The following is a 26,629-nucleotide window of genomic DNA, read 5'->3' as shown; positions in this document are numbered from 1 at the left end:
TTTTTTTCTTTGGTTGCAAACTAAGAAATATATTTTACCTTCTTGATTTTGATTATAATTTAATTTATTTGTGACCCTTACTTCTTTATAAATTTTGCATATATGCAATCGATAATTATTTAATCTAAATTAATTGTTTAAAAAAAAATCAAAATAATCGCCAAAGCTGTCATTTGGACAATCTTGCCTTCTATCTTCCCTCTATCTTGATTGTTCTTAATTACTATAATTTTATAAGAGATAGTGGAGATTTATAGCATCCCATTAAATCATAAACTAGAAATTTTTTCTATATTTCCTAATTTTCTTTTTATTAAAAGTCGAGAGAAAGTATTTTTAATATTTATTTTGTTAAAGAGGGTGTCGAGAAATAACTAGTGAGTTCAATTTGGCCATTGAAAGGATATCTTGTGAGATCCATGAACTAAAAACTAATTTTTATGTTGTGTTTTATATGTGAAAATGCACCTTTTTTCAAGTCCTTAATTACTAAGATATTAATTAAGACAACTAATTACTATAATTAAAAAGAACCCTAAGATGATAGACAATTGCAAAAAATAAGTCATAACCATAAGTAATAAGTGTTGTTGCAAATAAAAGTTCTGAGTGGGTACTGGCTAGCATAGTAAATTTTGGGTCCTACTTAAGAGAGGTAAAATCTCAAATAGAAATAGTCAATTTAGAAAATATACGAATAAATCAGTACTCTATAATTTACCTATTTTGTTCTTTACTCTCAGTCTTCTAAGGTTTTATATCTCGACCCATTCTTTTTGCTTATAATTTTCAATCTGAATTAACTTAGACGGTAGCAGTAAAAGAATATTGTATTATAATATATTAAATTATTTTTAAAATTCTTAAATTATTCTTGTCTTTTTTATCTTTTCATTCTCTCTCATTATCCTTATCATCTCATCGTGCCCAAGTCAAAATATTTTGATCTCCAAATCGAAGAACCCTTTTTGTAGCAAGGATAGGTAGAAGAATAAGACGAGGATAGAGAGAAAGGGAAAACGAGGGAAGGTGGGTGCTAGCGGGCCACAGAAGAGGTGGTGGCTGGGGAACGAAGGAAGAGAGAGTAGATATCTAAGAGTAATTTAATAATTTTATTAATATATAATTAATCAAAATAACATCAGATATTAATAAAATATTATAAGAAAAAGAGAAAGGCATGAGAATTATAGAATAAATAAATATAGAGTGTAATTTATAAAAGAATTTAAAAGAATTTAAAAATAACCTTAAAAGGAAGAAATGACTGATGAGTTGATGACATATACATATGTAAGTCATGTCATGTGAGCTATCCCTTTACCACATGTGACATGACAGATGACCGTGATGATATATGCATGGCTAATTCGAACATAATACCAACACTTCAACCATTTAATTACTAGGTTTTTTTTTTAAACATATATACTCTTTCAAAATATTTATTTGTCTGTACTCTTTAAAATTTCATATTTATGTCTATATTATCTAAATTATAATTTTTGCATGAATGCCCATGAACTTAATTTTTATCACCTATAAACTAAAAGCTTAGCAATTTAGTAGACTCGAAATGGTCAAGTAACAAAGAAGAAATTAATATAAAAGATATAATAGCACCAACAGAGGTGAATATTGTTGACATATTGGCAAATAAACTTCCTTTTTGGGGATATTTTACAAAATATTCTCAGTGGACTTCACAACATTGGCATGAAAATATATCATGAATCTATTTAGTTGTCTAAATTATTATTACATCAACATATGATAACTCTCTTATCACTAAACGAGAAACTACCATCAACCAACTAATCTTTTTGTCATCCAAGAGGCCAAGCTAGATAGAAAGAGAGGAGCTTTTAATTTATTTTTTTTAACATGCATAAAGATTATAGTATTAAATATGATAAAAGGAAACAATATAGTGATTCTTTTGCATATAACCACTAACTTTTAAAGCCATTTCAAGAGAATTAAAGCCTCCCTCCCTTTTTTGACATATTTGCAGAATGACTCCTGTTCATATATATATATATATATGCAAAGTAAAAGAAAGATCATCTCCTATAGTTTTGTGAACTTATATCTCTCTTTTAAATATAACAAAAGAAAAAGAGAAGTTGATTTACAAATATGTGAAAGAAAAAAACGGAGGATTTTCCATAATAACCATAAAGTCTTGATGGTAATTTGCAAAAAGAGACCCATTACACATAGACCTCAACTAACTCAAACCTCAGGATTCCTCCGCCGCCTCCTCCTTCGCATCCCTCGCCGCCGTCGTCCTCCTTGCAGCAGGAGGAAGCGGTGCCGCCACCCTCCCGTCGATGCAGGAGGCGCACTTGGTCTCCACCCAACCCTCCAAATCGTACGGCCCGCCATACCCTAGTATCCTCCTCCCGCAGCAGATCCGGCCGAAGATCCCGGCCACCACGGCCAGCAACGTGATCACCGCCAGAACCGCGATCACCGCCCCGATCGACCCGCCCCCGCCTTCCGATCTCTCCGGCCCCACCAGATGCGGCGGCGGCGGAGGCTGGTCGAGCGGAAGCGACATAACTCGAAAGAAACCCCCCAAAAAGGCGACAGATTTCTCACGGCTCCCCAATGCCGGCGGTTGCGAAAGCGGCAGATCTCAGACGGGTCGTCGGAGGACTCGAAGAACCTCCCACCTTTCTGGGTTTTGGCGATCAAAACGGACCCAAAGGCGAAGCTCCCTCAAGTGTGTTTTTACTAAAAGAGAGGGTGTAAATTGTAAAAAAGAACAAGCATCCCTCACGGTGGTCGGTCTCTTTGGAGGTCAGCTTAGGGTTTAAGGGAGGGAGAAGAGGGGAGAGGGAGGAGGAAATAAAGGCGGTGTTTTTATTTCGGTTTCTCTCTCTACAGAGATTTGTCCGAAAGCATTGTTCTATTCTAGAGAGAGAGAGGGCAATCCTAGATCGGCTGTCATTGACACGTGGCAGATCCAACGGCTGGGGTGAATGTTTTAGTGGTTGGTTAATAATACCTTAATAAATCTAGCATATCTGGGTGAGATCACAATGTCCATACAAAAGGGTAGAGTCTTATTAACGAATAATATAATATAATATAATATATTTCTAATATATATAGATAGAATATCTCCACTATTGAATGATAAGGATAGTAAAGTAAAAAGGAAAATGGAAGATATTTAAGCGTTAATAGGGGGGGTGGGTACTAAGAATGCGTAAATAATGTCGTTGATGTGGATGGATTTTCTACGTGATCGGCTGTTGGAGTTGTAACTGCAAATGTAGCTTACTATAAGACATGCTACCTAGGGGTGGCAAAACTTGACCCGACCCGATAACCCGACACGATAACCCGACTGTTAATCGGGTTTGGGTTTAGATTAATCGGGTTCGGGTCATAAACGGGTCAACCCGCCTAACCCGATTATTAATTGGGTCGTGTTCGGGTTTATGCCTTTGACCCGTTTAACCCGTTTAAGTAAACGGGTCGGGCGGGTCAGGTGGGTCGGGTGACCCGTTTAACCCGTTTAGTTTTAATATTGTATGAATTATTAGGATTGTATTTATGTAATACACCATTTATATATAATAAATCAGTAAATATTAAATTTTATATATGATTTGTATTAAACGGGTTAGACGGGTCGTGTTAGCGTGTCGTGTTAACTTGACCCGTTTATTAAACGGGTTAGGCGGGTCGTGTCGTGTTACCCGTTTATCAATCGGGTCGTGTTCGTGTTTACTAAATGTAACCCGTTTATTAATCGGGTCGTGTTCGTGTCAAGGTAATGTTGACCCGACCCGAATCTGACCCGACCCGAACCCGCTTAACCCGACCCGATTGCCACCCCTAATGCTACCCTCACGTGTTTCGTATTTTTAACTGTCATGCAATGCAGAAAATCCTACACAGTGATTGTATTTATTCAGCATATTCTTGGATACATATAGCATTGTTAATTAATAGGATATGGTGGATTTTTAGAATTAAAGAGACGCTCTCACGTGTAGGATTTTCAGTCAACGAGGTTGACTTGTCAGTGTTCACTTATGAATTTCATAAGGTCTATTTTAGAATAATTATTCTAATAAGAGGGAAGAGGGAAGAGAGAAGAGAGAAGAGAGAAGAGAGAAGAGCGAAGAGGGAAGAGAGCTATCGATGTCATTGGATGTGAATGGCTCATCGCCTCCGGTAATGGTGGGTGGTGAGGATGTCATTCAACTACGAGCTTGGTCCTCCAAAAGGAAAACAACTACTATCAAGTTGAGGTGGAGCATGGAAAGAGCAAGAGATGAGCCTCGGTAGCATCCAAAGCGCATCATGAAAAGATCTTGCATGGCCGAATTTTGGAAGAGATTATGGCAAAGCTTAAAGAATAACTTGAGGACCGTGTCATTGTCCACCCAACGTTGCGGCTTAGGAGGTTGCGCATTTGATGGTGACAAACAAGCAACGACCTCTGTTGATGATGTTGAAAATAGATATGGAAAAAACTTACAATAGAGTAAGCTCGGAAGCTGTGTTAAGTACCCTCTGATGCATGGATTTTTTGGCTAGCTGGGTGGCTTGGATTAAAGCTTGCCTATCATTGCCGAGATACGACCTCCTTATTAATGGACCCTCATCAGATTGGATCTCCCCTCACTAGGGGTTGCGCCAAGGGAATCCTCTGTCGCCATACTTGTTTATACTTATTTCTCAAATACTCATTGCAACTTTGAATTCGGCTGTCATGGACCATCAATTTGCTAGGTTTAGGTAGGCAATGCATAGCTCACGCATTTGTTGTATGCGGATGATTTGCTCCTTACAGTGCAGGCCATAGCTGTTAATACTAATTGTGTGATGGATAGCTTGGAAAGATATGCAGAAGGTGCAATTGTGTGCATGCTTAGGGCTAAGGGTGGCAAGTTGATACAACTAGCAACTAGGGTTAGACCTTGTTGCTTCGGAAGGAATAATCTCCTATTTTGAAGAATAAAACTTTCTGGCTGGGGTGTTCGAACACTAGGAAGTCACGTTCGAGCGCCTCGTTCAAATGCATGCACCCGTTCGCACATACAGGGAATAGGTTTTTGTACGTTCAAAGGGACTCGTGACTGTTTGAACGCGCCACGATGAGGATGCATTATTTTTAAGGTTATTTTTTTTATTATTTTGGGGTTGTTAGGTTAGTCTTTAAATATGTGAAAGACAACCCTATTGAATCTATTGAAGATTATTAATATTCTCCTTCCTATCTCTACCTTATCTCTTTCTCCTACTTCTATCTCCTTCCTCTCACGGTAGCCATTATTGGTCGTCGTCACCTTCCACCCTCAATTTGATCGTGCCCCCTTGCTTATCAAGGATGTGTCCAACCTCTTCCTCCTCATTTAGTTTTAGGCTTTATTGCCATTATCGCTGCCATCAACAACTTTTTAAATCCTAACCCTTACCATTATTTTATCTTTCACCTTCCATGTCCATCCCACCACTAGTGATCCCCGATTAGTATTCCATCACAACTTCTGATTTATACCTTCGATCATTGTGATTCTAATTGTATTGGATTTTTGACTTTCAAGAGGATAATCTATTAGGATCTTAGATCTTTTGGACGATTGGATATGACAGAGTCTGATTCTAGATCTATCTAGAATTGGTCCTTGTTGCGATAACAACCATCTTGAGGTGATCGTATCACAAGTCTACCCTTCAAGTACCTAGGCGTCCAACTCTCCGACCGACACATTGGAGTTGCGGAACATAGTGGACTGATTGACTGTGTGAGGAAGAAACTGGCGGGATGGAAGTGTAATCTTCTATCCACTATGGGTAGGCTTACCTCAATTAATTCCACTTTATTATCATCCCGACCTACTAGATGAGATGTGCTTAGCTCTCAGAGGTAGGTACTCGATGCCATTTCAAAACTAGCTAGAGACTTCTCCTAGGGCAAGGGAAATGGCCGTGGCATCGATCTACTAGGTTAGGAGATAGTCACCAGTCTCAAGGAGGATGGCAGGTTGGGGGTCCGACAACTAAAATTGGCACGCATAACACTCACTACGAAGCTAGTGTTAATGGTGCTAATAGAGATAACACCCTATGGGTGAGGATTGCGGTGAACAAGTATGGTATGCTAGACCTTTAGAATGTGAGGGTGGCCATTAGTGGTTCATAGATGTAGAGGATGATTTGTCGCGTTGCGAATTGCATGAAGCTAGGTTGTAAAAAATTAGTAGGTGATAGGAGGACCACACATGCTGCTACCGAGCCTTGGGTTACGTCGACACCATGGTGCTTGCAGTTGAGGGAAATACATCCAACCCTTCTTGATAAGAACCTCTTGGTCATGGAGCTTGTATCTGATAGTAATGGCAAACAGATAGACTGATCAAAGAGGGACGCCTTGACCTAGTGTTTGAGGTGGCACCTCTCTTGTTGGGAGATACCACCACTTCCTATCAATGGATATGATAGCCTTACCCAGTAGGAAGGCCTACGATTGAGTCTATTTATAGATTCCATCTAGCCCACAAAACCCCACCAAAGAATGGTTATGCAATGTGTAGTAGTACGTGACTATGCGATATGTGATAGTGTGTAGCTATGTAGCGTATAGCTATGCTATGCATGCCTATGTAGTACATAGCTATATTGTGCGTGATAATACGTGGTAGTGCATTGCAGTATGATTATTTATTTGACATGACTATTTCCTAAAAAAAAGAGAAGGAATCTCATAAGTAGCTAAGGTGATATGTAATCAAGTGATATCTAATTGAGGGACAATATAATAATTATTGATTATTATTAAAATATTTTTAGAAAATATTGTATGGTATAAGATAAGAGAGTGATGAATTACTATACCAGAATAAACTAAGTTATTTAGATACTACACTAGAATAATGAGTCTAATTTTAGAATAAAGCTATTTATATTCTACAAGTGAGCGGTGGCTTAGATTCTAGGCATCATTAATGGCATAAGTCATTGACTTAGATTAAGATAAGAGATTCTAAGCACCTCACGTTGAATGTAGAAAGTATTAAAATTTAGATCACGAAATAAAGAAGGGTTATCAATAAAACTCCTACGACATCATTTGATCAAACAAGAGAGAGAGGGAGAGAGAAGAGAGAGAAAAAAAGCCTTTTTTTTTAATAATGTTATATTATGTAGTCTTTTCCATTATTTTATTTTTTTTAAAATAACAACTAATGCGAAAAACTTCTGACTCTTTTATAATATTGTTGAAATAACATATTATCATAGTTTATTATATTAAGAGATAAATACTATTTTACCTCCTAAACTATTACTTTTTACAATGATTTTTAATTTTTTTTGATATATAACAATCATTTAAACTATCAAAAATATCTCACTTAACTTCTTCTATTATAGGATTATTATGTACTAAAAATAAAAATTTTAGGGAGTAATTATATAAAAAAGAAGAAGAAAAAGTTCAGGGTGTCATTGGTATAGTATGTTTAACCATTATAAAAAAAATCCCACACTAGTAGCATTATTAAGCATATTCTTGGTTAAGACAATAATGACTATTAAGAAGACAAGTGTATCATATTTTTAAGGGCTCTTTTTGCATATATATCCTCCAAAAATCCTTTCTTTTTTCATATATATATATATATTCAGATAAGGCTATTATATGTTGTATCTAACTCTTAAAAATAAGATATTTAACAAGAGAAAAAAGAAGAAGAGAAAACCTTAGCCAAATAAAACATATATCTAATTGTCACAAGCTAATTAACTTGGATGATTAGCATGATAGATAAAATCAGTTTAAATTTCCTGCAGGAGGAATAGAGTTGGGTGGGAGAATTTAATTTAATTTCCTTTCTATTCAATTAATGGTGGAGTAAGTACAGAGAGACATGTAGACACACACATTCATTAGGAGGTAAATATTGTTGAAATGAATTAATTGCATGCATTTCTTTGCCCTAAGAGTAGCAACCTAGCAGGGTGTGCATGAAATTCTAATGGAGCTATCTCAGTGTGGTAGTGATTTGAAGATTGGAAAGGGAAATTATTAACCTTTAGCTTATTTTATTTTCTAGGAGAAAAAAAGGAAAATTTTGAATAGATTAATAGAGGGATATGTGGATGGATTGATCATTGATGATGTAGGATTAGGGTGGCAATTAGGTCTGGTTGTGTTAGGAGTTCATGATAAATCCATCTCTCACGGGTGGCAGCGGCGGTAAGCGGCAGCAACAATAAGTCTTCTCTCCCTCTCCAACTATAGCTGCCCCTCTCCGACGACAATAAGATGCTAATCTCTCTGTAATTTTGCCCCTCCTATAAATGGATAGTAGTAGTAATTAAGGGTAGTATGGAGCTTTTTTAATTTTCTAGTTATTTTAGAATCATCTTAATTATTTGAGAAAAAAGACTAGTTATAATTCTAAATTTTTTAGCTACTAGTAACTTATATTCTCAATATTAATTTTTAGCTATATTAAAATATATCATATATCATATATAATTATTTTTAATTTTTTATATATTAAAATACTATACTATCTTGGCGTCCGTATTGGTGCCTGTGTCAACCGGTAACCAAACGCAAATTCTTGTATAAATTTATTTAAGGTAGTCATTACATTTTACAACTAAATAATAAAATATGAGTAAAATTATAAATCTACCTAATTTACATTTAAATAGTATGCATTAAGTTATCATTAAAAAAAATTGTATGTATGAATCAAACAAGACCTGAACTAAAAAGTCTGGCTGCTGGAGTCATTGATTATATCTTTGAAGATCTAGAGATAGAATATCATCACAATAAAAATTATAAAAGAAAGAAAGTCCAATGGGTATAATCCTGTAGAAATTAATCTATATACTATGATCAATTATGACTTCTCTACTATGCCAGAAAGAATTTTTTCACTTCTTACATGGGCAAAGAATGTTTCCTTTCATGAGATGCCTTTTTAAATGCAAATTGAGGAATTGATTCAGTCTCTCAAAATATGTATTGTTTATTCTACAATTATAAATGCAATAAAAGTTTATATAAAAATTGGTATAATAAATTTTCTTTTATAGTAACAAACTTATTAGTAAAGTGATGTTATAATACATTTTGATATGTTAATCTAATTTCTATCCATATATGTGATCCTCAATGAGAATATCTCATCTAAACCACAGACCAGGTAAAATACTATCCATAAGATAAAATTTGTACTTTAATTGCCTATATTGAAATAATCTCATCTTTCATGTTCACTAATAAAAATTAAGAACATGGTGGTTAGTCATCTCTTCCATAGTCTCAATAATCTTGCCTAATTAGAATCAAATGAAAATTGTAAATGTAACAATGTCAAGTCTGGCATATAGATAATGTATAATTCAACGTATACACAATTTTGAAATATAAACTTTATGTGAAGTAACATAAAAGAAAAGAAGGGTCAATTGTATTTAATCCTCCCCGCGGTTTGTCTTGATTCCGGAAAACATCGTGTCCTTTCAACTTAAGCATTTAACCACTCTATATTGTTGATTAAATTATAACAATTATTGTTTTCATCATATTTGACCAATATGTAAAATTTAATTAAGCTTCTCAACGTATGCAAAATTATTAATTAAATTTTAGATGTCAATAAAATAATAAAAAGATATATTTGTTCAATATATTTATCAAATCAACATACATAGATGGGAAGATGAACGATTTATAAGGAAAAGAAGTCGTCAAAACGCCAATATGAAAAAGTGTTCAACTAAAAGACAACATTGGGCAGTAGGTTAAGTCATTTGATATTTTGGCACCTCTATTTAACATAAAGCACTCACACTTGATCTAATAAGTGTATGTTAAGATGGTGTGATTTAACAAAAGACTGGTATTATGATAGTTAAATAGAACTATCACTTTAATATCGCAATAACAACAAATTCCATAATTGACTATATAGAAACCGTCGATATAGGTTGATTTTATTGATTTCTTGATCTAAATGCTAATACTTTCTATATTGGATATTAGGAGTGTTACTTGGGTAACTAGAATCTTTAATTTGGTTTGAAATTGGGAGAAGGGCTAGAGTTGTCAAAAAAGCCTATGAGTTCGACTCGAGCTCTAAATGAATCGAGCTAAGTTAGAATCAGCTTGCTGGAGCTCGACTAGAATAGACTTGATATATAATATGTGAGATGATATTATATATTATATAGTTGGTTAAAATAGCTTTCATTAAACCTAGCCATCTTGAGCTCAAATCCTATCATTCACCATTTATTTACTATTTTCCCATATAACACTATGATTTATCATGCTATAGACCAGCCCATTAAGCCCACAAGCCGTCGAGCTAGAAAAGCTGAGCTAAATTTTTTCACCTCTCGAACCGAGCCGAGCTAAGCCCAACTTACTCAAGCTCCGCTTATTTACACTCCCTAAGAAGGGTTACCTAGACACCCTACACGTGAAGGCTTTTCTTTCTTTTAAGGGTTACTAAACTAATAAGAATAGTGTTGCAAGTCTTTAAAAATAAATAAAAATATTTTCAATGACTCTTTTGTGATAAGAAACAAAAGTTTAATTCATGAAAATGTGATGTTACTAGAAAATGCAAGAGTATAATATATGGGAAAATAATTTGTGTTAATCAAGTCATTCATCGATGGCATTACAAGGAACATTTTAAAAGACCAAAAATACATATTTTTCCTATTAGTTGTTAATTTAAGAAATAAAACAATAAGAAAGGGTCCTTAAAAATCCACTTAGTAGCCATTTTCTAAAACGCCTCACATATTATGGGGGAAAATTAAGCTTTATTTCATAGCCCTTACAAGTTAAAAAGATAAAAGCAATTAAAAGGAAATATCTCTTTACTCTCTCTTTTTCTCTATTTTATTATATATATTTTTTGATCTAAATCTTAGTACTTTCTATATTCGATCTTAGGTTGGATAATGGAAGAGGTGTGCCTCTCAGGCCCAAGTCAATATATATATATATACCTCTTAGATTCAAGTTAAATCTTAATAATTTAATAGAATAATATTCTTAATTAAGAAAAAATTATAAAAACTAGAATAAATATATTTTCATTTTTTATGTCCAAATTATTTAAAATAGTTAGTTAAAATAAGGGTTTTAGATGATATACATGAAAACCATGAGCTTTTAGGGGATATATATATAGTTTAATTCTAGGGTCTTAGAATCAAGGAGAATTACCATGTAGCTGGTAATTTGATTATAAAAACAAAATTATGTCTCTCAAATAGCTTGGAGACAAATCAAAACAGTAAGTTCCAACAAATTAAGATCAAATCAATTAAGCGTCTAAAACACTAAAAATCGTATTTAAACACTAAATCCTACCATATCAATGAATTCAAAACTAATGTTAATTAATCTCAAAGATTATATTTGAGAAGTAAGATAAGGACAATCTAGGAAAATTAAAATGAATATATTGCTTGAAATGAAAATGATTACTTTTTATTCCATTCTCAAATGCTTGTTAAATTAAACGTAAACACTTGTCATAATTTTTTAGCAAATTGAAAGCTTTATTTATAAAATAATATATTAAATTTGAGTGTCTTTTTTTTGGTAATTTTTTCTAATATATATTTGAAGTTCTCTCTCTCTCTTATCCAAATTTATGCTAGATTATTAGGTGAAATATGATACCTTAGGAGTAATAACTAGATTTTATCCATATATTGGTGAGAATAAGAGCCCTTTTATTCCTTGATCAACACTTATAAAATAGGAGATAATAGCATAATAAAGAGGACTTAAACCATTCCATACTACTAAACCTCGAAACGCCTGATACCTTTTAACTGTACCAACTACCTCCGCTACCGCCGCCGATGCATGCTAAGACGTGCATGCTTCTTGACCTTACGTTCTTAGGCGACCGGCGCGGCGGCCGCGTGGTCTCCTCCGGCGAGAAGGCCTCGCGAGGGAATTCCTCCGACGAGCGGTGGCGCCGGTGAGCCTTGTCGCTGTTGAGGAGGAGCGTTTGGCCGCTCGCGGCGGCGGCGGCGCCGGCGCCGGAGGAGAGGCACTTGTAGTAGTAGTACATCCTTGGCCTCCTCCTCCTCCTCTTTAGCATTGCCTTGCAGATGAAGGGGATGAGACCTTCCATTAATTCCTTGCTGTTGGGTTGTGTTTGATGAGAGCTAAGCTGAGAGAATAATGATAAAGAGAAGATTAGAGTTCTAGAATGGTATTGATGGTTGTTGGACAAATAAATTTATATAATATTGGTGGTATATTTTGATAGGCCAAACAAGTGGATTTAATTTAAATGGATGGAAGTTTTTATATTTTAAATAATAGATAGGTTTGACTTTGATAGTATTCGAAATAAACCAATTAGTATAAATGAGATTGCTCTGAGACAGTTAATTAATTATAATCATAGATTTAAGGGCCCCTAACCCTATTTTCTTTTTAAGCTAAAGCTAAATTTATCCTACAAAAACCTAAACTTATCTCTGCAAACAAATGAATGCGACAGGTGTGGACTTCTTTATGACATGCCGGTTGACTTTATCCACCAGTCCACTTCCACTTTGCTTAATACCAACTCCGAGCAGAGTAGTAGTTGAGGAACACCTAAACATGTTGAAATGTTCAATACTTCTTTATCCTTCCTTCCCTAGAACAATATATAATTTTCTTTCTTTTTATCAATCCACTTTTCACACAATAAACTAGAATATGAACCTTATCTTTCTTTTTTCAAAAGAGAAATTTCAAATACAATGATCATAATCATGCCTCAAGTCTTGAGATCTTACCCACCCTTTTTTACAGCCAATTTGCAAACATTTTTTCCAACAAAAGGATGATCCATTTTGAACAAAAATGCACAAGGACTTTTGACTAGGAGAGATCATGCTCTAGTCAATGTGGTTGAATAAGATACCTACCACTTTCTATGATGGATAACTAACTGCCCCTTGAATTTGTCTCTGTGTATAGACAAATGGAAGACAAGAATGTCTGGACCACAAACCATATGGCATATACAAATTGAAATTAATTGACATGTTCTTTTCTAAATCCTAATAGCAATCCAGAGATTGTCACAAGCAGCACCAAATCTGTTGACAAAATAGTAGGATTTACTCACTAAAACCAAAAGGAGGGTATTACAATCAATGCCATCTGACACAAAAGGGATCTTTACCACCAAAGATTTAACACTCTGAATCCAGATTGAAAGCTCATGGTTGGATACCCATCTGGAAACATGGGACCAGCTTCAAGTTTTCACTCCCAAGGAACAACACTGGACTTCCACTAGCCAGAGGAAGATGATGGTCAAACATCGTATATTTGATACTGCAAAGAATTGCTGCTGTTCAGAACAATATGACTGCAATGTGCAGAGTGGAACATTATTGCTTCTTGTCACAATGCAGAAATAATAATACAACAGAAAGAAACGGTCTTCCTGCTTCCTTGTGAAGATCAATTTAGATCACGCTATTCTGACATACATTGTACATCATTTGTTCTGTTGTCAGGTAGGAGCCAAGCTAAGAAGCCAACGTTTGTTTCCCTTCTCAGCCTTTTGGATGAATACTCGACAAGCATGTTCCACAATTCGCCTACCGTCCATCCATGATTCAATATCCATTGAGTCACCTATCAGACAAGAAACAAACTATGCATTAGCAAATTGTTGCTGTTGTCTTAGCCAGTCGGTAAGCAACAATAATAACATGAAGATATTTGGTCATTCTCAACATATTCTAATATGCAGAAACTCCCCGGTTAAAGATTATAGCAGATGAGCCTGCGTTCGCCTAACATTTCCATTTTTAGGAAATGTTTTTTCTTCACTTTGCATTAAGAGATTTTCATGTCAAAATAAAAGGAAAATGACTGGATTACCTGCTTTAATCCCTCCAATGATGCTTCACCAAATGTGTAGTAATGAATAAAAGGCCTAAGTGCCTGCAGAACAGAAATTGATAAAAAAGAAATTAAGAAGAAAAATCTAACATGCACGGATCTGTCATATTCAAGAGAACTGATGTTTTGTCAACACACACACACACAGGTACTGCAACTAAATACACAAGCATGGCAATATTATTGAAAAAGAAAGTAAGAATATATTAGACTGGTAACAGGAATCAGGAGAAACCTAGAAAGAATAATGGCCGGAAGACAGTCACTACATAGGAAACAAAGGAGAAAAGCTCCACTCTCGTGATGGTCCCTATGGAAGCAGTCTGATAGAGGAACAGCTGTTTGGTACATAATACATAGTAAATGGAGAGGACAGTGGGAAGAATAAAGCACACCTTTCTATCTCATAGAAGGTTGTACCCTACTAGGTATCTGATACTACCTAAAGGCATGTCTACAGAGGCGAGGAATCATCAGCGCCGATCTGGTAAAGAGTGGCTCTTGGATGTCATATAGGAGCTTTGCTACTATCTTCCTCAGAAAATAGGCAGTGGTGGAAGATAGAATTGAGGTCCATGATACAATAAATATCTCTTTCTCCAAGATTAGAATGTATAAGACCTTGCTCAGATCATAAATAACTCCTAGTTGGCATGGTTACAACTTAACTGGTTCTATCAGGAGGTTGAGAATCATGTGTAAATTGAAATTATTTACAGTTGATGGTTACAACTTAGCTGGTGCTACATGTACTCAAATAGGAGCTTATAAGAGGATGGCAAACCAACATGTGAGTAATACCTGAGATGCAGCAAGCCATTGAATCATACTCTTAACTTCAGGATCTCCACCAAAAACTCCACAGCCCCAGTTTCCAGTTGCAATGCCAATACTCTCTTTAGATTCTGTAGATTGACCGCCTTTTTTATTCTCAATCAGATCCACATTACTTGAACATTTATCGTCAGAATTCCTGTGGCTCCCGACCATTTCAGGAGATGCCTTAGAAGCCTGCTTAATGAGTAGGTGAAAGAAAAGGTAGTTACAATATTCTGAAACATCAAGTTCATAAAGTTCATAACCAATCATAAAGCATTGGTGCATATATATATTCTTAACAAAATTCTACACCCTTCTATGAGACCAAATGGTAAGCAGTTTTCTGGAACTAGGAGAGCAGAAGTAACAGAAACATGTAGCATAACTACAAGAATGGACCACCTGAGAAAATTTGAGGACGCTTTCATACTTTGATCTATCCAAAAATCCACAGAATGCTTTGTTTGCCTCCCTGCTCAAACATCCATATAAGAAAAAGAAAGAAATAAAGAACTTCAGTTTGACAAAATGAAATAATAATGTATGAGATGACGCACAAAAAATGATTCTTCAAGACCTTTGGAGCTCCATTAAGGATGTAAAAACCAAACACATGGTATCTAACCTTTACCATGTCAAACACATTTTCATAATTATAGCATCAAGTCAACTTCATCTTCTCGTTCAACTTAAATGAATGCAGAGACAAAGAATAATTGAAATTTGGTTCTGTCATTTAAGCAGCCAGCACAAGCAAGTGTTTGAATCCGAGATAGGCATGACCATCTAATTACCTAATGAGATTGAGCATCACCTTTTGACCTCATAAATAATAATTGGCCGGCTCTCATCAATCCTAATAAAGAAAAAAAAGCAAAGGAGCAGAAAGGAGGTAGATTTTTAACCAGCACTAGTAAAGGGACAACTGTCAGATATCCAAAATTCATGGGTTCAATGTATATTGTGCAAACTGCAAAGCAAAAAAGAATGAATAAGAGAAGCATGTTAACCAGATTGCCTTTTTCCTTTTTCTCTTTTTGTTGAACTTCATCAGTATGTGATCTAGCATCGCCACAATCACATCCACGTATTGTATTGTGAAATCTATGATGTCAGAGCTATTCTACTTATAAGTTCATTAAGTTATATGCTTGCATGATGAAAAAAGATTGTTGGCAGATGTATGGGATAGTTCAATCGTTAACCAGTTTTCTGCTTGGTAACCTTCTTAATTTCTAAAGAACTCCAATTCTAGGTTATTCTCTTACTAATGCTGCAAATATTGGATATATTGTTTGGAATATCTGTAGTAGATAAAGGTTTGATGATCCTAATTAAAAACAAGGAATGATATAAAGTTCTCAAAACTAAGTCCAGGAGGTATGATATAGTATGCAGACTTATATATATTATCATCTTTATGATGTTATAACAGGACTCCAAAGACAGGTGTTTATCTTTCCTTATGGGTAACATATGAACAAGTCTAACCAGTTCTTTTTGATGATAAGTAAATTCACATGATGGGTATCAAAATTAAGACAAAACTCTGGCGTACCTTAAAATACAGTCAATTCCATACTGTGCCATTTTTGGACTGTACAAAGCATCTATTGCTACAATCCTTGTTTTTCGTCTGCCCATTGAATCAAATGGCTTCTTGTCTAAGTAATCACCCACAAAACGAAAGGAGGAACCATACCTATCATACAGCAGCACAGCATTGGACAATGATATTGGACATATATTCAATAAAGTTGTTATTTAGCTGCAATATGGCCATTCATTAATCAAGATTGCTCACATAACAAAAATAAAGTGCACCTCAATATATAGGCTCTTAGTTCTCACCAATGCCTCTTTTTGGGGAAGATAGCAGTAAATAAGCAAGCATACCACTGATACCTGACCTGACCCTGCTCCACCAAGTCATATGGGCAATCTTAACCATCACACTGATTTCCTTATAGCTAACCCCACATAGTCAAGAAACACTTAATATTTACTGTCATCATACTATTCCTTGCAACATTATAAACCACCATTTGCTTAGCAAGGAAATCCTATTTCTATTATCAATAGAAGTACAAGCAAGAACACACCAGCTACAACGGTAGGATGAACTTAAAGTTCAGTTGTTCCACAATCTAGATATTAAGGGAAAAAAATGATGGTGATAGTGCTAAAGAGTAAAGGACAATTGTTCTGAATTCTCAACCCTTCACTTCCAAAGTCTCCTGTTGACTTCAGCAAGGTTTCTTTATTTCCAATCACTTTATAGTACTGTCAAATGCTATAAAATGAAGCACCATCGGACTTACTTCTATGATACCATGATAAATCAGAAGTCAACAATTGCTAGCTACTTTCAATAGAAGACAAGTGATATCACTAACCACACTTGCTTAATTCAAGTCAATTTTGTGTCTGAGGAATAATAGAATATATTTCAAGAAACATGATTACATGAAGAAGCAATTAAGCTTCTCCATCCCATATTTTATCCTTGTATCACTATAGCATAGAAGTTTAAGTTTTGAACAAGTCAATATAGTACAACTTTGATAAGCTACGGATCAATTCCTTTAAGATCTGAATTTATTGTAGGAAACAGTCTGCTCAATTGAGAGAAAATATTCACCAAATATTCTCCCGTAGTTAGAAAATTACGAAACCAAGTGGAATTGATCTGTAACTTTCTGATCTACGATTTTCGTATTTACGCCCTTTGCAGATTCAAATTACAACTGGGACAAAAACACGATAAATTGCGGATAATAGTGGTGGTGACGAGTGGAGGAAAGTTAGGATTATGGATAATAATGGAGATGAGGGTGGATGGGTGATGTTGTTTAAGAGATAAAGACGAAGGGAAAGAAGTGGTGAAGATCCCAAAGAAGAGGGAGGACTCAACAGACGAGGGAGATTAAAGTTAGGAGAGACTTTGCCAACGGCAAAGGTAGTAGGTTGGTGAAGAGAGAGGAGGAAGATTAGGGTAGAGAGAATAGAGAGAAGAAAGGAGGCAAGAAATCAATAATTCAATAGTATAATGAATTTGGCTGCCATCCATACCTTTATAAAGACTAGCCAACAAGCCCTAATAACAATAACTAACCTTAATCCTAGTGCAATCCCGCCGATCGCGTTCGAATGCATCCAATCGTGTTCGAACGCACAAAAGACGTTCTTTGTATGTGCAAACGCGATGCAGGTGTTCGAACACGCATTTCACGTTCTTTGTATTTGCGAATCTAATACAGACGTTCGCAAGGCGTTCGAACGCGACCCCTTCCGCGTTCAAATGCAACCTATAGGAATTTTATTTTACTGAAAATAAATAACTAATGCAATAAAAAAGACTCTAACAAAGTGTATCAAACTTTTCCTAATGTATAGACACAAACTTCTTTTTGACATGGGAATAGAAGTATCCATTGGATGCTGAATAGATCCATGGCTAATTTTTCATTATCCCAGCAGTTGAATGAGGCTGAGAAAATTATGAAAATGCCCTGGAAATGCTTCATGCCCACAACTCATAAGCTCTCATACTAAAAAATGTGTTCTGGTGAACCATACTCCCACATAGATGGGGGCCTTGGGAAGGAAGATATAAGCAATCATACCCTTATTTAGGAGGAGAATGTGTCCAAGACTTGAACCCACGATCTCTTTGATGCGATAGGCAAGTCTCATCATTACATCTTTATAAGAATGTGGAAAATGCAGCGTCACCTAGGACACTTGTTAGCATACCACTTTTGTAGGTAGAATGGCCGATGAATCAACACTTGTTTAATGTGAAGAACATGTTAATTCCATGTAAAAAAAAACCATGATTCTAGCAAGTCTTAAACTAAAAGACAAGAAACAGAGGGCCAGAGTCCCGGGTAGAAATACCCACTATTTGAAAACTGAGAAATGGAATTTGAGAATTGAAAACACTCAAGAAATGCAAACTACTCCAGCTTGAAACCTACAACATTTTTTTGAATCTGTGCATGTGATTTAACATGGGGTATAAGAGGGTCAAACCATGGTTATTATGGCATTAGGTGCTATAAACGGGTGGCTTTAGTGATTCATTTTATCATATCAACCATATGTCAGTTTTTCTTTAACCAATTCTAAGGTAATTGCAGAAACTCAAAATAGTTATTCAACTTCACATGATTAAATAGAACCTAGTGAGTGTATAAGTAAATGAAACGGTGCACAAGCTAAGCCACACAGAATATATAATCAATTGCAGTAGCTAATAAAGTACACGGCATAACAACTTTTATGCTTAGTTAATAACAATCATAAATTGAGTCCAAGAGATTCAATAGATTTTCATAACACTAACCCCATATATTGTGAAAACCTCTCTACACCAACAATTTCAATAGCCTCATTTTGTCGCATGGAAGCCATAAATAGCATGCCTATGATTAGTTCTGGGTTGATCATAAATCTGATCTCTTCCTGTTCAGCAAAAAGATAAGTCAGAATAAAAATTTAATAAATCAACAGTATGTTTAAGCACTCAGTTCATTGTGAAGAACACTCTAATGCTTAATGCTTTGCTAGGCCTCAATTTGGCAAAATTGATGAGAAGAGTTCTTTTGTCACAGTTCTTTCATACACATGTTGAGCACAAAAGGTGATAACAAGACAACATGAACTAGAAAATGAGTGAGAAAAAATCAAGAAAAATTTGTATATAAATACCCTGCTTTATAACGTAATTGTGATTTACACCCTATATTTTTACTATTTACAAATCGAACCCTATGATTTAGCAAATATGTATAAAAAAGACCCTGGAGTTATATTTGAACTAACACCGTGAAAATATTTCATTAAATAGAGATATATTATTTCTAAAATGACTAAAATACCCTTATTTCTAGAATTACTAAAATACCTTAAATATGACTTAGTTGAGGGTATTTTTGTGATTTTCTTAATATAGCTAACTTAACTCAGAGATTTAGTTAAGTTTAACTAATTGATCAAACGGTAAGGTGTTTTCTACATATATTCGCTAAATAAAAAAGCTTAATTTACAAATAGTGAAAATGTAAGACGTAAACCATAATTTCATTAAAAGATAGGGTGTCATATGCAAATTTTCTAAAAATCAATAATATCTTTTGGTTAGTAAAATATATAAAATCCTTTCCTAAATGTCCAAGGTTGAAGCTCTCTGAGTCAAGTATGGCCAAATCATATCTTACTTACAGAACTTAAATTTTGAATACCTCAATTTGAAACAAGTATCATCACAGGTGATAAGCAGATTCAATCTGCCATGAAACTGAAAAAAATCAATAAAATGGCCTAACATTCTTTAAGAAATGTGAAATTGTCATTTTGAGTTTTACATTTTGGGGTTCACTCTCTCTCTCTCTGTGTATATATATATATATATATATATAATAATGGACCCCTGATTGGCTGAGGCATCACAAAGAAATAAGGCATGCAGGAATCCCCTATATATAACCAGTAAATATACTATACAATATAGACAAAGGTATAAAATGTGCATCATGAGGCTTATTTGACAAATTTCAGGAGCAATAGTTTTGCTTCTAAAAGAAAAAAAAAATATATATCTAAATAAATTATTCACTGTAGCTAACTATACGAGCCTATATTTCACATTTAACTCAGTTCTATATTTTATCTTCAGAAATAACCTGGAAATCACTAATATTTTGCATATTTCATGCAAAAGTAGTCTAATGTATCTCTAAAATATTTTCAAAAATTCTACATAGATCATTTTCCGGTTGTTTTAAGTCCTTTCTTTCTTGTCTTCTACATTTCTCTTAGTCATTTTGGACAAAACACAAAACCAAATCTCAAAGCAACCAAAACTGCCAAAATTATGACCTCAAGAGCCCAGCTGAAAGTCTGAAAATAAAACTGAAAACAATACTGGCAACAAAAGCAATAAAATGAATACTAATAAATGTTGGCAACAAAAGCAAACTACACGTTCATCATACCAAGGGATGGAATGCTCAAAAGAAGTATAAATATAGATAAATTTGAAACTGCAAGGTCAAAAGCAGCTTTAACATCCAATGAAAGGTCATAAATATGACTCATCACAACTGTCGCATAGATCTAATTAAATCCAACCATGCTTGACCGCTTTGCCTGACATTTTCATCTCTAGTTATTATTACATCTAATACTAAATGACCAATAGCTTCAAAAATCAAGATGTTCTTACGACAGATTATAAGTCCCAAAAGAAATTAACTTGAGATTGAGAAAAGTGGCATCTACCTATCAAAAAGTTTAAGAAAGAAAACCTGCACACAGCCCCAATGAAGTGCACCACCTCCCAAATATTCATTAGCAAAGTCTACCTCAAGAGCATCATGCTGCTGATCCTCTATCAAGCCCAAAGGAAGCACCTGAAGATAAGGAAATTGTTATAACAGTTTCTTTTCCAGTCTAGGTGAGAATAGCTGGTAAATATCTTGCACACAATAAAATAAAATTTCTGGCTAACTGTGCTTTGTTATCAGAAGTATTCCATGAATCATCATGAATAAGAACTCACCAGTTCACACTCAGCAAAACAAGGATGGCATTACAAGAACATATCTACTCATCTTATGTCTTATCTAAGACCATCTTTTATTCAAGACCTTAAGGCATCCCAATTGCTCCCACAAGCCATACCCTCCTCAAGGTAATCCAAATTGCTCTACATCACATAGAGATCAACTACATCAATCAGGAACATTCTCCATCCTCATGCTATATGTCCTAAAAATGGTGCATGCACACAACCTATTGACATCGGGCCTTGTTTCTCCTACATATAATGAAAATATCGACCACTCTTTGAGAGTTTAAGCTTTTGACAGAATATGTTAATTGACATCAATATGTGCAATAGCTCATGTCTTGGCAACTTCTATCCGAGGATGGCCTTGATAGTCGGATAATCGGCCTCTGTCATGGGCACATGGCTGTGCCACTGGCACTATCCTATGTTGGACTGTCGACCCATGCTTGTCAGAACAAGTGCGTGCAGAATTGATATAGCTTTGTGTCGACCCGGGCAGCTCCTATTCATACTGGAAATTATGATCATGAATTGCTCTATCAATCAACATCGACTTCAGAGATATCTTATAAACATTTTGTAAATCCAAAATCCACTACCCATTAAGGTTTACTCAAAGAGATCCATGTAGCTTGACTGAGAAATAAATTATTTGATTCTTCCCACTATTCTACGTTCAACTATATTTTGGTGTTACTTATTGAACTATTGTCAGTTAATAAATATATTCAATCATATTATGTGCTGAATTATATTTCCATTTAGCTATTTTCATATCTTTAGTAAAAATAAGTCATTTACAACATTATTTAACGATAAAATACTCTAATGTAGATCTAATTACATATATTCAAACTAAAATTATATATTAAAAGGTTTTTTAGAAATAAAGAAACCCTAAAAATAAATTAGAAGTGTGCCAAAGGCATGTAGTGTATTGGGCCTCACTCACAATTGAGTGTCTTGAGATAGCACAGAAGTTGTAAGATTAATCATTTCAATATGACAAAGAAGTTCTTCTAACACCATTGTTGAGCTCAAGCTTTTGGATCCCAGCTATTTGATATATCTAATGCAAAAGCAACTGGTCACAGGAAGAAAGTTTGAAAAGGAAAGGTTCAATTAAGTTATTTTCAGCACCATATACAAGAAAAAGCAAGAGAAGCGTGCATTGGCCATGCTCCTCGTATTTGCAAATTGAGTTAAAACAATATGTTTAAACAAGCCTCTGGCTGGAGTGTAATATAATAATTGAAGAGAACATAAAAGATCATTTTCCAAGCCTCTCCCAACAGAGGTCAGAGAGATCAAAGATAACAAGAATTGCTCCAATGAATAGACATATTTTTAGGGCCGAGAGTCCACATTAGATCAACCCCCTGGAAGTAGTGCCTTAGCCCAAGCTCAACATTTAAGCACTAATTCAAAAGCTAATTTCTGAGGGTGGCCGAATTAAATTTTTGATAGAAGCATCTCCGCATGCTGATACAGATATGGATAGACATTCATCTGTCACAAACTATTTCTCCCTCTTGGAGATATATATATATATATATATATATATATATATATATATATATATAAAGAGAGAGAGAGAGAGAGAGAGAGAGAGAGAGAGAGAGAGAGCACAAAAAAGTAAGAAGTAAAAATTACCAGGTTAGGCTGTTGTTCATGTAAGACAAATTGTTTTACTTTTAATATTACCTTGAATGGGCACAGAGACACATTAGAATTTTCCCAGTCAGCAGGCCCAGGATACGAAATGCCATGAGAACTATTTTGGAGAGAAAGCATCTTCCTTTCAAATGAAACAGAACCTGTGGGTATGTGCATACATATCCTCTCGAAATAGTGAACCAGGCACTTTATTTTTTGTTCTTGGCTCTGCTTTGCACTGAGCTGAATGGTTCTGGAGAAGTATGCCAACGAAAAAAGTGAGACAAAACCAAAAACACTGTGCCCAAGACGATATTAAGTTTTCTAGAGAAAGACCATTGGAAATCAAAAGCGACAAAGAGACTTCAGGAAAAGGAGGGGAACCCAAAGCTATAATTGCTACTTGACAACATTTGGGATCAAATAGTTAATAACAGCAGAAGAACAAGATTAATTAATAAGAAAGACATTTCAATTAGTATCATAATAAACCTATTAATCCCATTTATGGATCTTGCTGATATGATTATGCTGAAGCCTCTGACAAAACAGTAGTTCCTCTTGCTTGCATACATAGAATCATATTATGGATGGGTCTTTTTCTAGCAATTTAGTGAAGTATTTTTATAGCTTTCCTACTTAGCTTAGGGTAGGCATAGAACTAAGCTCATCAACATAAGTTAGATATGTTCCAAATGGAACAAACTAGAGTGAGAGAAACACCTCGCATCACATGTTTTTCTTAATAGATAAAAACACCAAGCAATGCAGATTCTAATGGTTGCAGCATGTACTACATAATGTAAACATGTAAAGAAAAACAAAGGTCTGAATAGATTAGAGAGAAATTACATACGAGAACAAGCGGTCAAAATTGATAAGTGGAAGATGTTTGGCATCCCTATCATGGGTAGGAAACAGGCAGAACAATGCACAAGCAAGCAGAGTAGCAATCAACTCCTGGAATAAAAGTATGATAAGAAAATGTAGCAAGACCAAGCAAACCAATGCACAAAATGCAAAGTGTAAATTTCACCAATTCACCCAGAACAATAAGCTTTTCTTGCTTATCACTGCCTACACTGTAGCCTCATTGCAAATAAACTCTTCCTATAGTTGAAAGCCAATTCTGCCTTTTCAAGGTGCATTTGAGAAAGCCACCTCCAGATCTTTTTCAAGGGATCCTTTTTATAAGGAAAATCCTCAGTATAATCTATTTTGTCACTAGAATTCCTTTCCAATCTCCACATTTGCAGGAAAAACACAGAAGGGTACTTTTTTCAACAAAAGAAAAAAAGATATCCTGAGAATATTCCTGAACAAATAAGGGGTGGTTAATTTGCAAATATACCTGAATAAAGAGATTCTGATTTTTAATCATAATTATTTTTGCAATATGGCTCAAATGTAGGTGGTGTTTGGCAAAAAAAAGAAAGGCAGATAGTATAGGTACTAACATTATAAGAACAAGCAATAGATGAGACGATTAATTATAGAAGGACTGTAGAAATTTAAGCAACCTGACTTAGTAATACGACCCCTGCTTCTTGCCAATCCATTATCCGAAGCCCAAATCTACCTTTCCCAGATACCTTATCGGACTTCTTATAATGATCTTCTAAGAGAGAAGGCAACCGCAGCAACAACCTCGCCAGTGTCGGCACCACCTCCCCAAACCACACCCTCGAATCCATTCTCGACATCAACTGCTCACATAAACCAAAAAGAGAATCACCCAATTCCCGAGTTTGGTCAAAACTGATCAAAATCCAATCCTTTTTTTTTCTTCTTTTTTTTCTGTTTTTTGCAAAAGAAGGAGACATAACAGTATAATACCTCGTCGAAGAAGAGGACGTAGCCATCGGCGGATTTGGCGGCGAGCTTCTCGGAGGAGAGGCCGATAGAGTCGCGAAGGTCGAGGATGGCGTCGAAAAGGACTTCGCCGGAGTCGACGCGGCTGACGTCGGGGCCCAAGGAGAGGGCTTTGAGGGATTCGAGGGATTTGGGGGGCCAGAAGAGGGAAGACGAGCGCAGGACTAGGGGGAGGAAGGGGAGGATGGAGTCGAGATCTTCTCTCCTCTCCATTTCGATCGATCTCTCTCTCGAGAGAGAGAGGAATTGTGTATAAAAATTATAGCGGGAGCAATGGGTCGAAAGAGTCGAAGAGAGTGGGAAGAGGGTTTTGGGACGAGTTTGCAAATGTGATTATTAAATATAAGTTTATAGGGATTTTGCAATTTAATTATATTTAATTTTTTAATTTAGCATATAAAATTGAGTAATATATTTCTCATAATCGATATCCTTTGATACACATTAAAATTTATTATTATAAATAAAAAAAATTAAATATAATTAAATTACAAAACTCTTAAAATTTATCTTATAAATATTTTATCTCGATGATAGTAAATTTAAAATATATACATTTTTACCTCCTCAACTATCATCTCCTAAATAATCTAATTATATCACTAAAGCTCTTCTCCCAATTATTCTATCAAAAATAATATTAAAAATTTATCTAACTAATTAGATAGCGAAAATTGCCCTTATTTTTTCTTCCCATCTATTGTTATAAGTAGATTTTGACGGAATTAAAAGGGTATGAAAGAATGATGGGGATATTTTTGTCTATCTATTAAATTGGTCAAACTTTTAAGATAATTTTAATCAGCATCTCTAATAAAATATTGACTAAGAAGATTTACTAATGCATTTAAATAGTTTAGAAGAGTGTATACGTCCACCTTTTTTTTTCCTTGAAAGGATGAAAATGATACACAATGATAGTGGAAGGGTTAAGATACAATTATTTTAATTTATACACACGTTATTGTTAAACATCAATCAAAATCTATACTATGTTCTTCGCAAATAATAGTTGTTTTGTCTTTATATTTTTTCTATTTATTGATAATTGATCATTTGAATAATCTCATCACTGATTGGATCAAAGTAAATAGACGCTTGAGAGGAATGTTGCTGGTTTGCAATATTGCGGACAAGATTGGCCTCTTAACGTTATTTTGGAGTCTCACTGTCTAAATTTCGTTAGAATTCTATAGAAAGATAAAGAAGATTATATGTAGGGAAAATTTTACTTAGACTCTGAATTATCATACCACTAAGAAAAAACGTAGCTATATAGACCTCTAAATAAATAAATAAAGGTTCAGATGGTATATGTGGCAAAAAATAGTTTAGAAAATGTATGGAAAATGATAATAGTTCATGAGGTCTAATTGGAAATTTTCGCTTATACATTTATATAGAGTTGTTGCTGTGAGTTTAATTTCTGATTTTTTTTGGTAAGGAAGAGGATACTATCATTTTGCCTCTAAGCCCACGAACATACTCTTAGATGGTCGGTCAAGTTGTAAGATACTAAGATGCACATTTATTTTTTGCATATTAATGGTCGGTCAAGTTGTAATTATCTAAATATGATTATAATAAAATAGACCTTATTAATATGCAATATGAGTTCTAGTCTACCTTGGCTAATGTGTCTGATTATAAAATAAATTATTCTCTAATCTACCCACTAATAATTAGGTTTAGGTTACTAATAATCAAAGCATGTAAACTTGATTGAAATAATATTTTTCCACTAAAAGTAGTACAAAAACACTATA

At 34.8% G+C, this 26,629-nt stretch overlaps 1 protein-coding gene across 3 annotated transcripts; it reads right to left on the bottom strand.

Annotated features, from left to right (window-relative positions):
* Window positions 1-12,972: 12,972 nt before the first annotated feature.
* On the bottom strand, window positions 12,973-25,168 carry LOC140772538 (poly(ADP-ribose) glycohydrolase 1-like). Of its 3 annotated transcripts, none has more exons than XM_073114654.1 (12): window positions 24,828-25,168; window positions 24,512-24,697; window positions 23,848-23,951; window positions 23,040-23,244; window positions 21,070-21,174; window positions 19,107-19,225; window positions 16,317-16,460; window positions 15,161-15,230; window positions 14,741-14,950; window positions 13,919-13,981; window positions 13,522-13,669; window positions 12,973-13,397 (listed from the first exon to the last, which is right to left on the bottom strand). In XM_073114654.1, exons 1-12 carry the CDS (start codon window positions 25,074-25,076, stop codon window positions 13,384-13,386), a joined length of 1,617 nt encoding a protein of 538 aa, XP_072970755.1. In that variant the 5' UTR covers window positions 25,077-25,168; the 3' UTR covers window positions 12,973-13,383. The 3 variants fall into 3 exon arrangements, with proteins under 3 accessions (XP_072970755.1, XP_072970754.1, XP_072970756.1); XM_073114653.1 differs by having other exon boundaries at window positions 12,973-13,363; XM_073114655.1 differs by lacking the exon at window positions 16,317-16,460 and having other exon boundaries at window positions 12,973-13,363.
* Between the last annotated feature and the right edge of the window lie 1,461 nt (window positions 25,169-26,629).

Source organism: Typha angustifolia, chromosome 12, assembly GCF_048772165.1.
Source record: "Typha angustifolia cultivar Huaian chromosome 12, ASM4877216v1, whole genome shotgun sequence".
Classification (NCBI taxonomy): Eukaryota; Viridiplantae; Streptophyta; class Magnoliopsida; order Poales; family Typhaceae; genus Typha; species Typha angustifolia.
The sequence above is the reverse complement of the archived record's forward strand: the minus strand, read 5'-3'. Positions and strand labels throughout refer to the sequence as shown.

Excerpts from the sequence above, each read along its gene's own strand:
- LOC140772538 (XM_073114653.1), bottom strand. The coding sequence starts at position 25,076 with ATGGAGAGGAGAGAAGATCTCGACTCCATCCTCCCCTTCCTCCCCCTA. Across the intron at positions 14,951-15,160 it reads GCGTCCTCAAATTTTCTCAG|GCTTCTAAGGCATCTCCTGA; the intron begins GTGGTCCATTCT and ends CTCATTAAGCAG. Across the intron at positions 13,982-14,740 it reads AATGGCTTGCTGCATCTCAG|GCACTTAGGCCTTTTATTCA; the intron begins GTATTACTCACA and ends TCTGTTCTGCAG.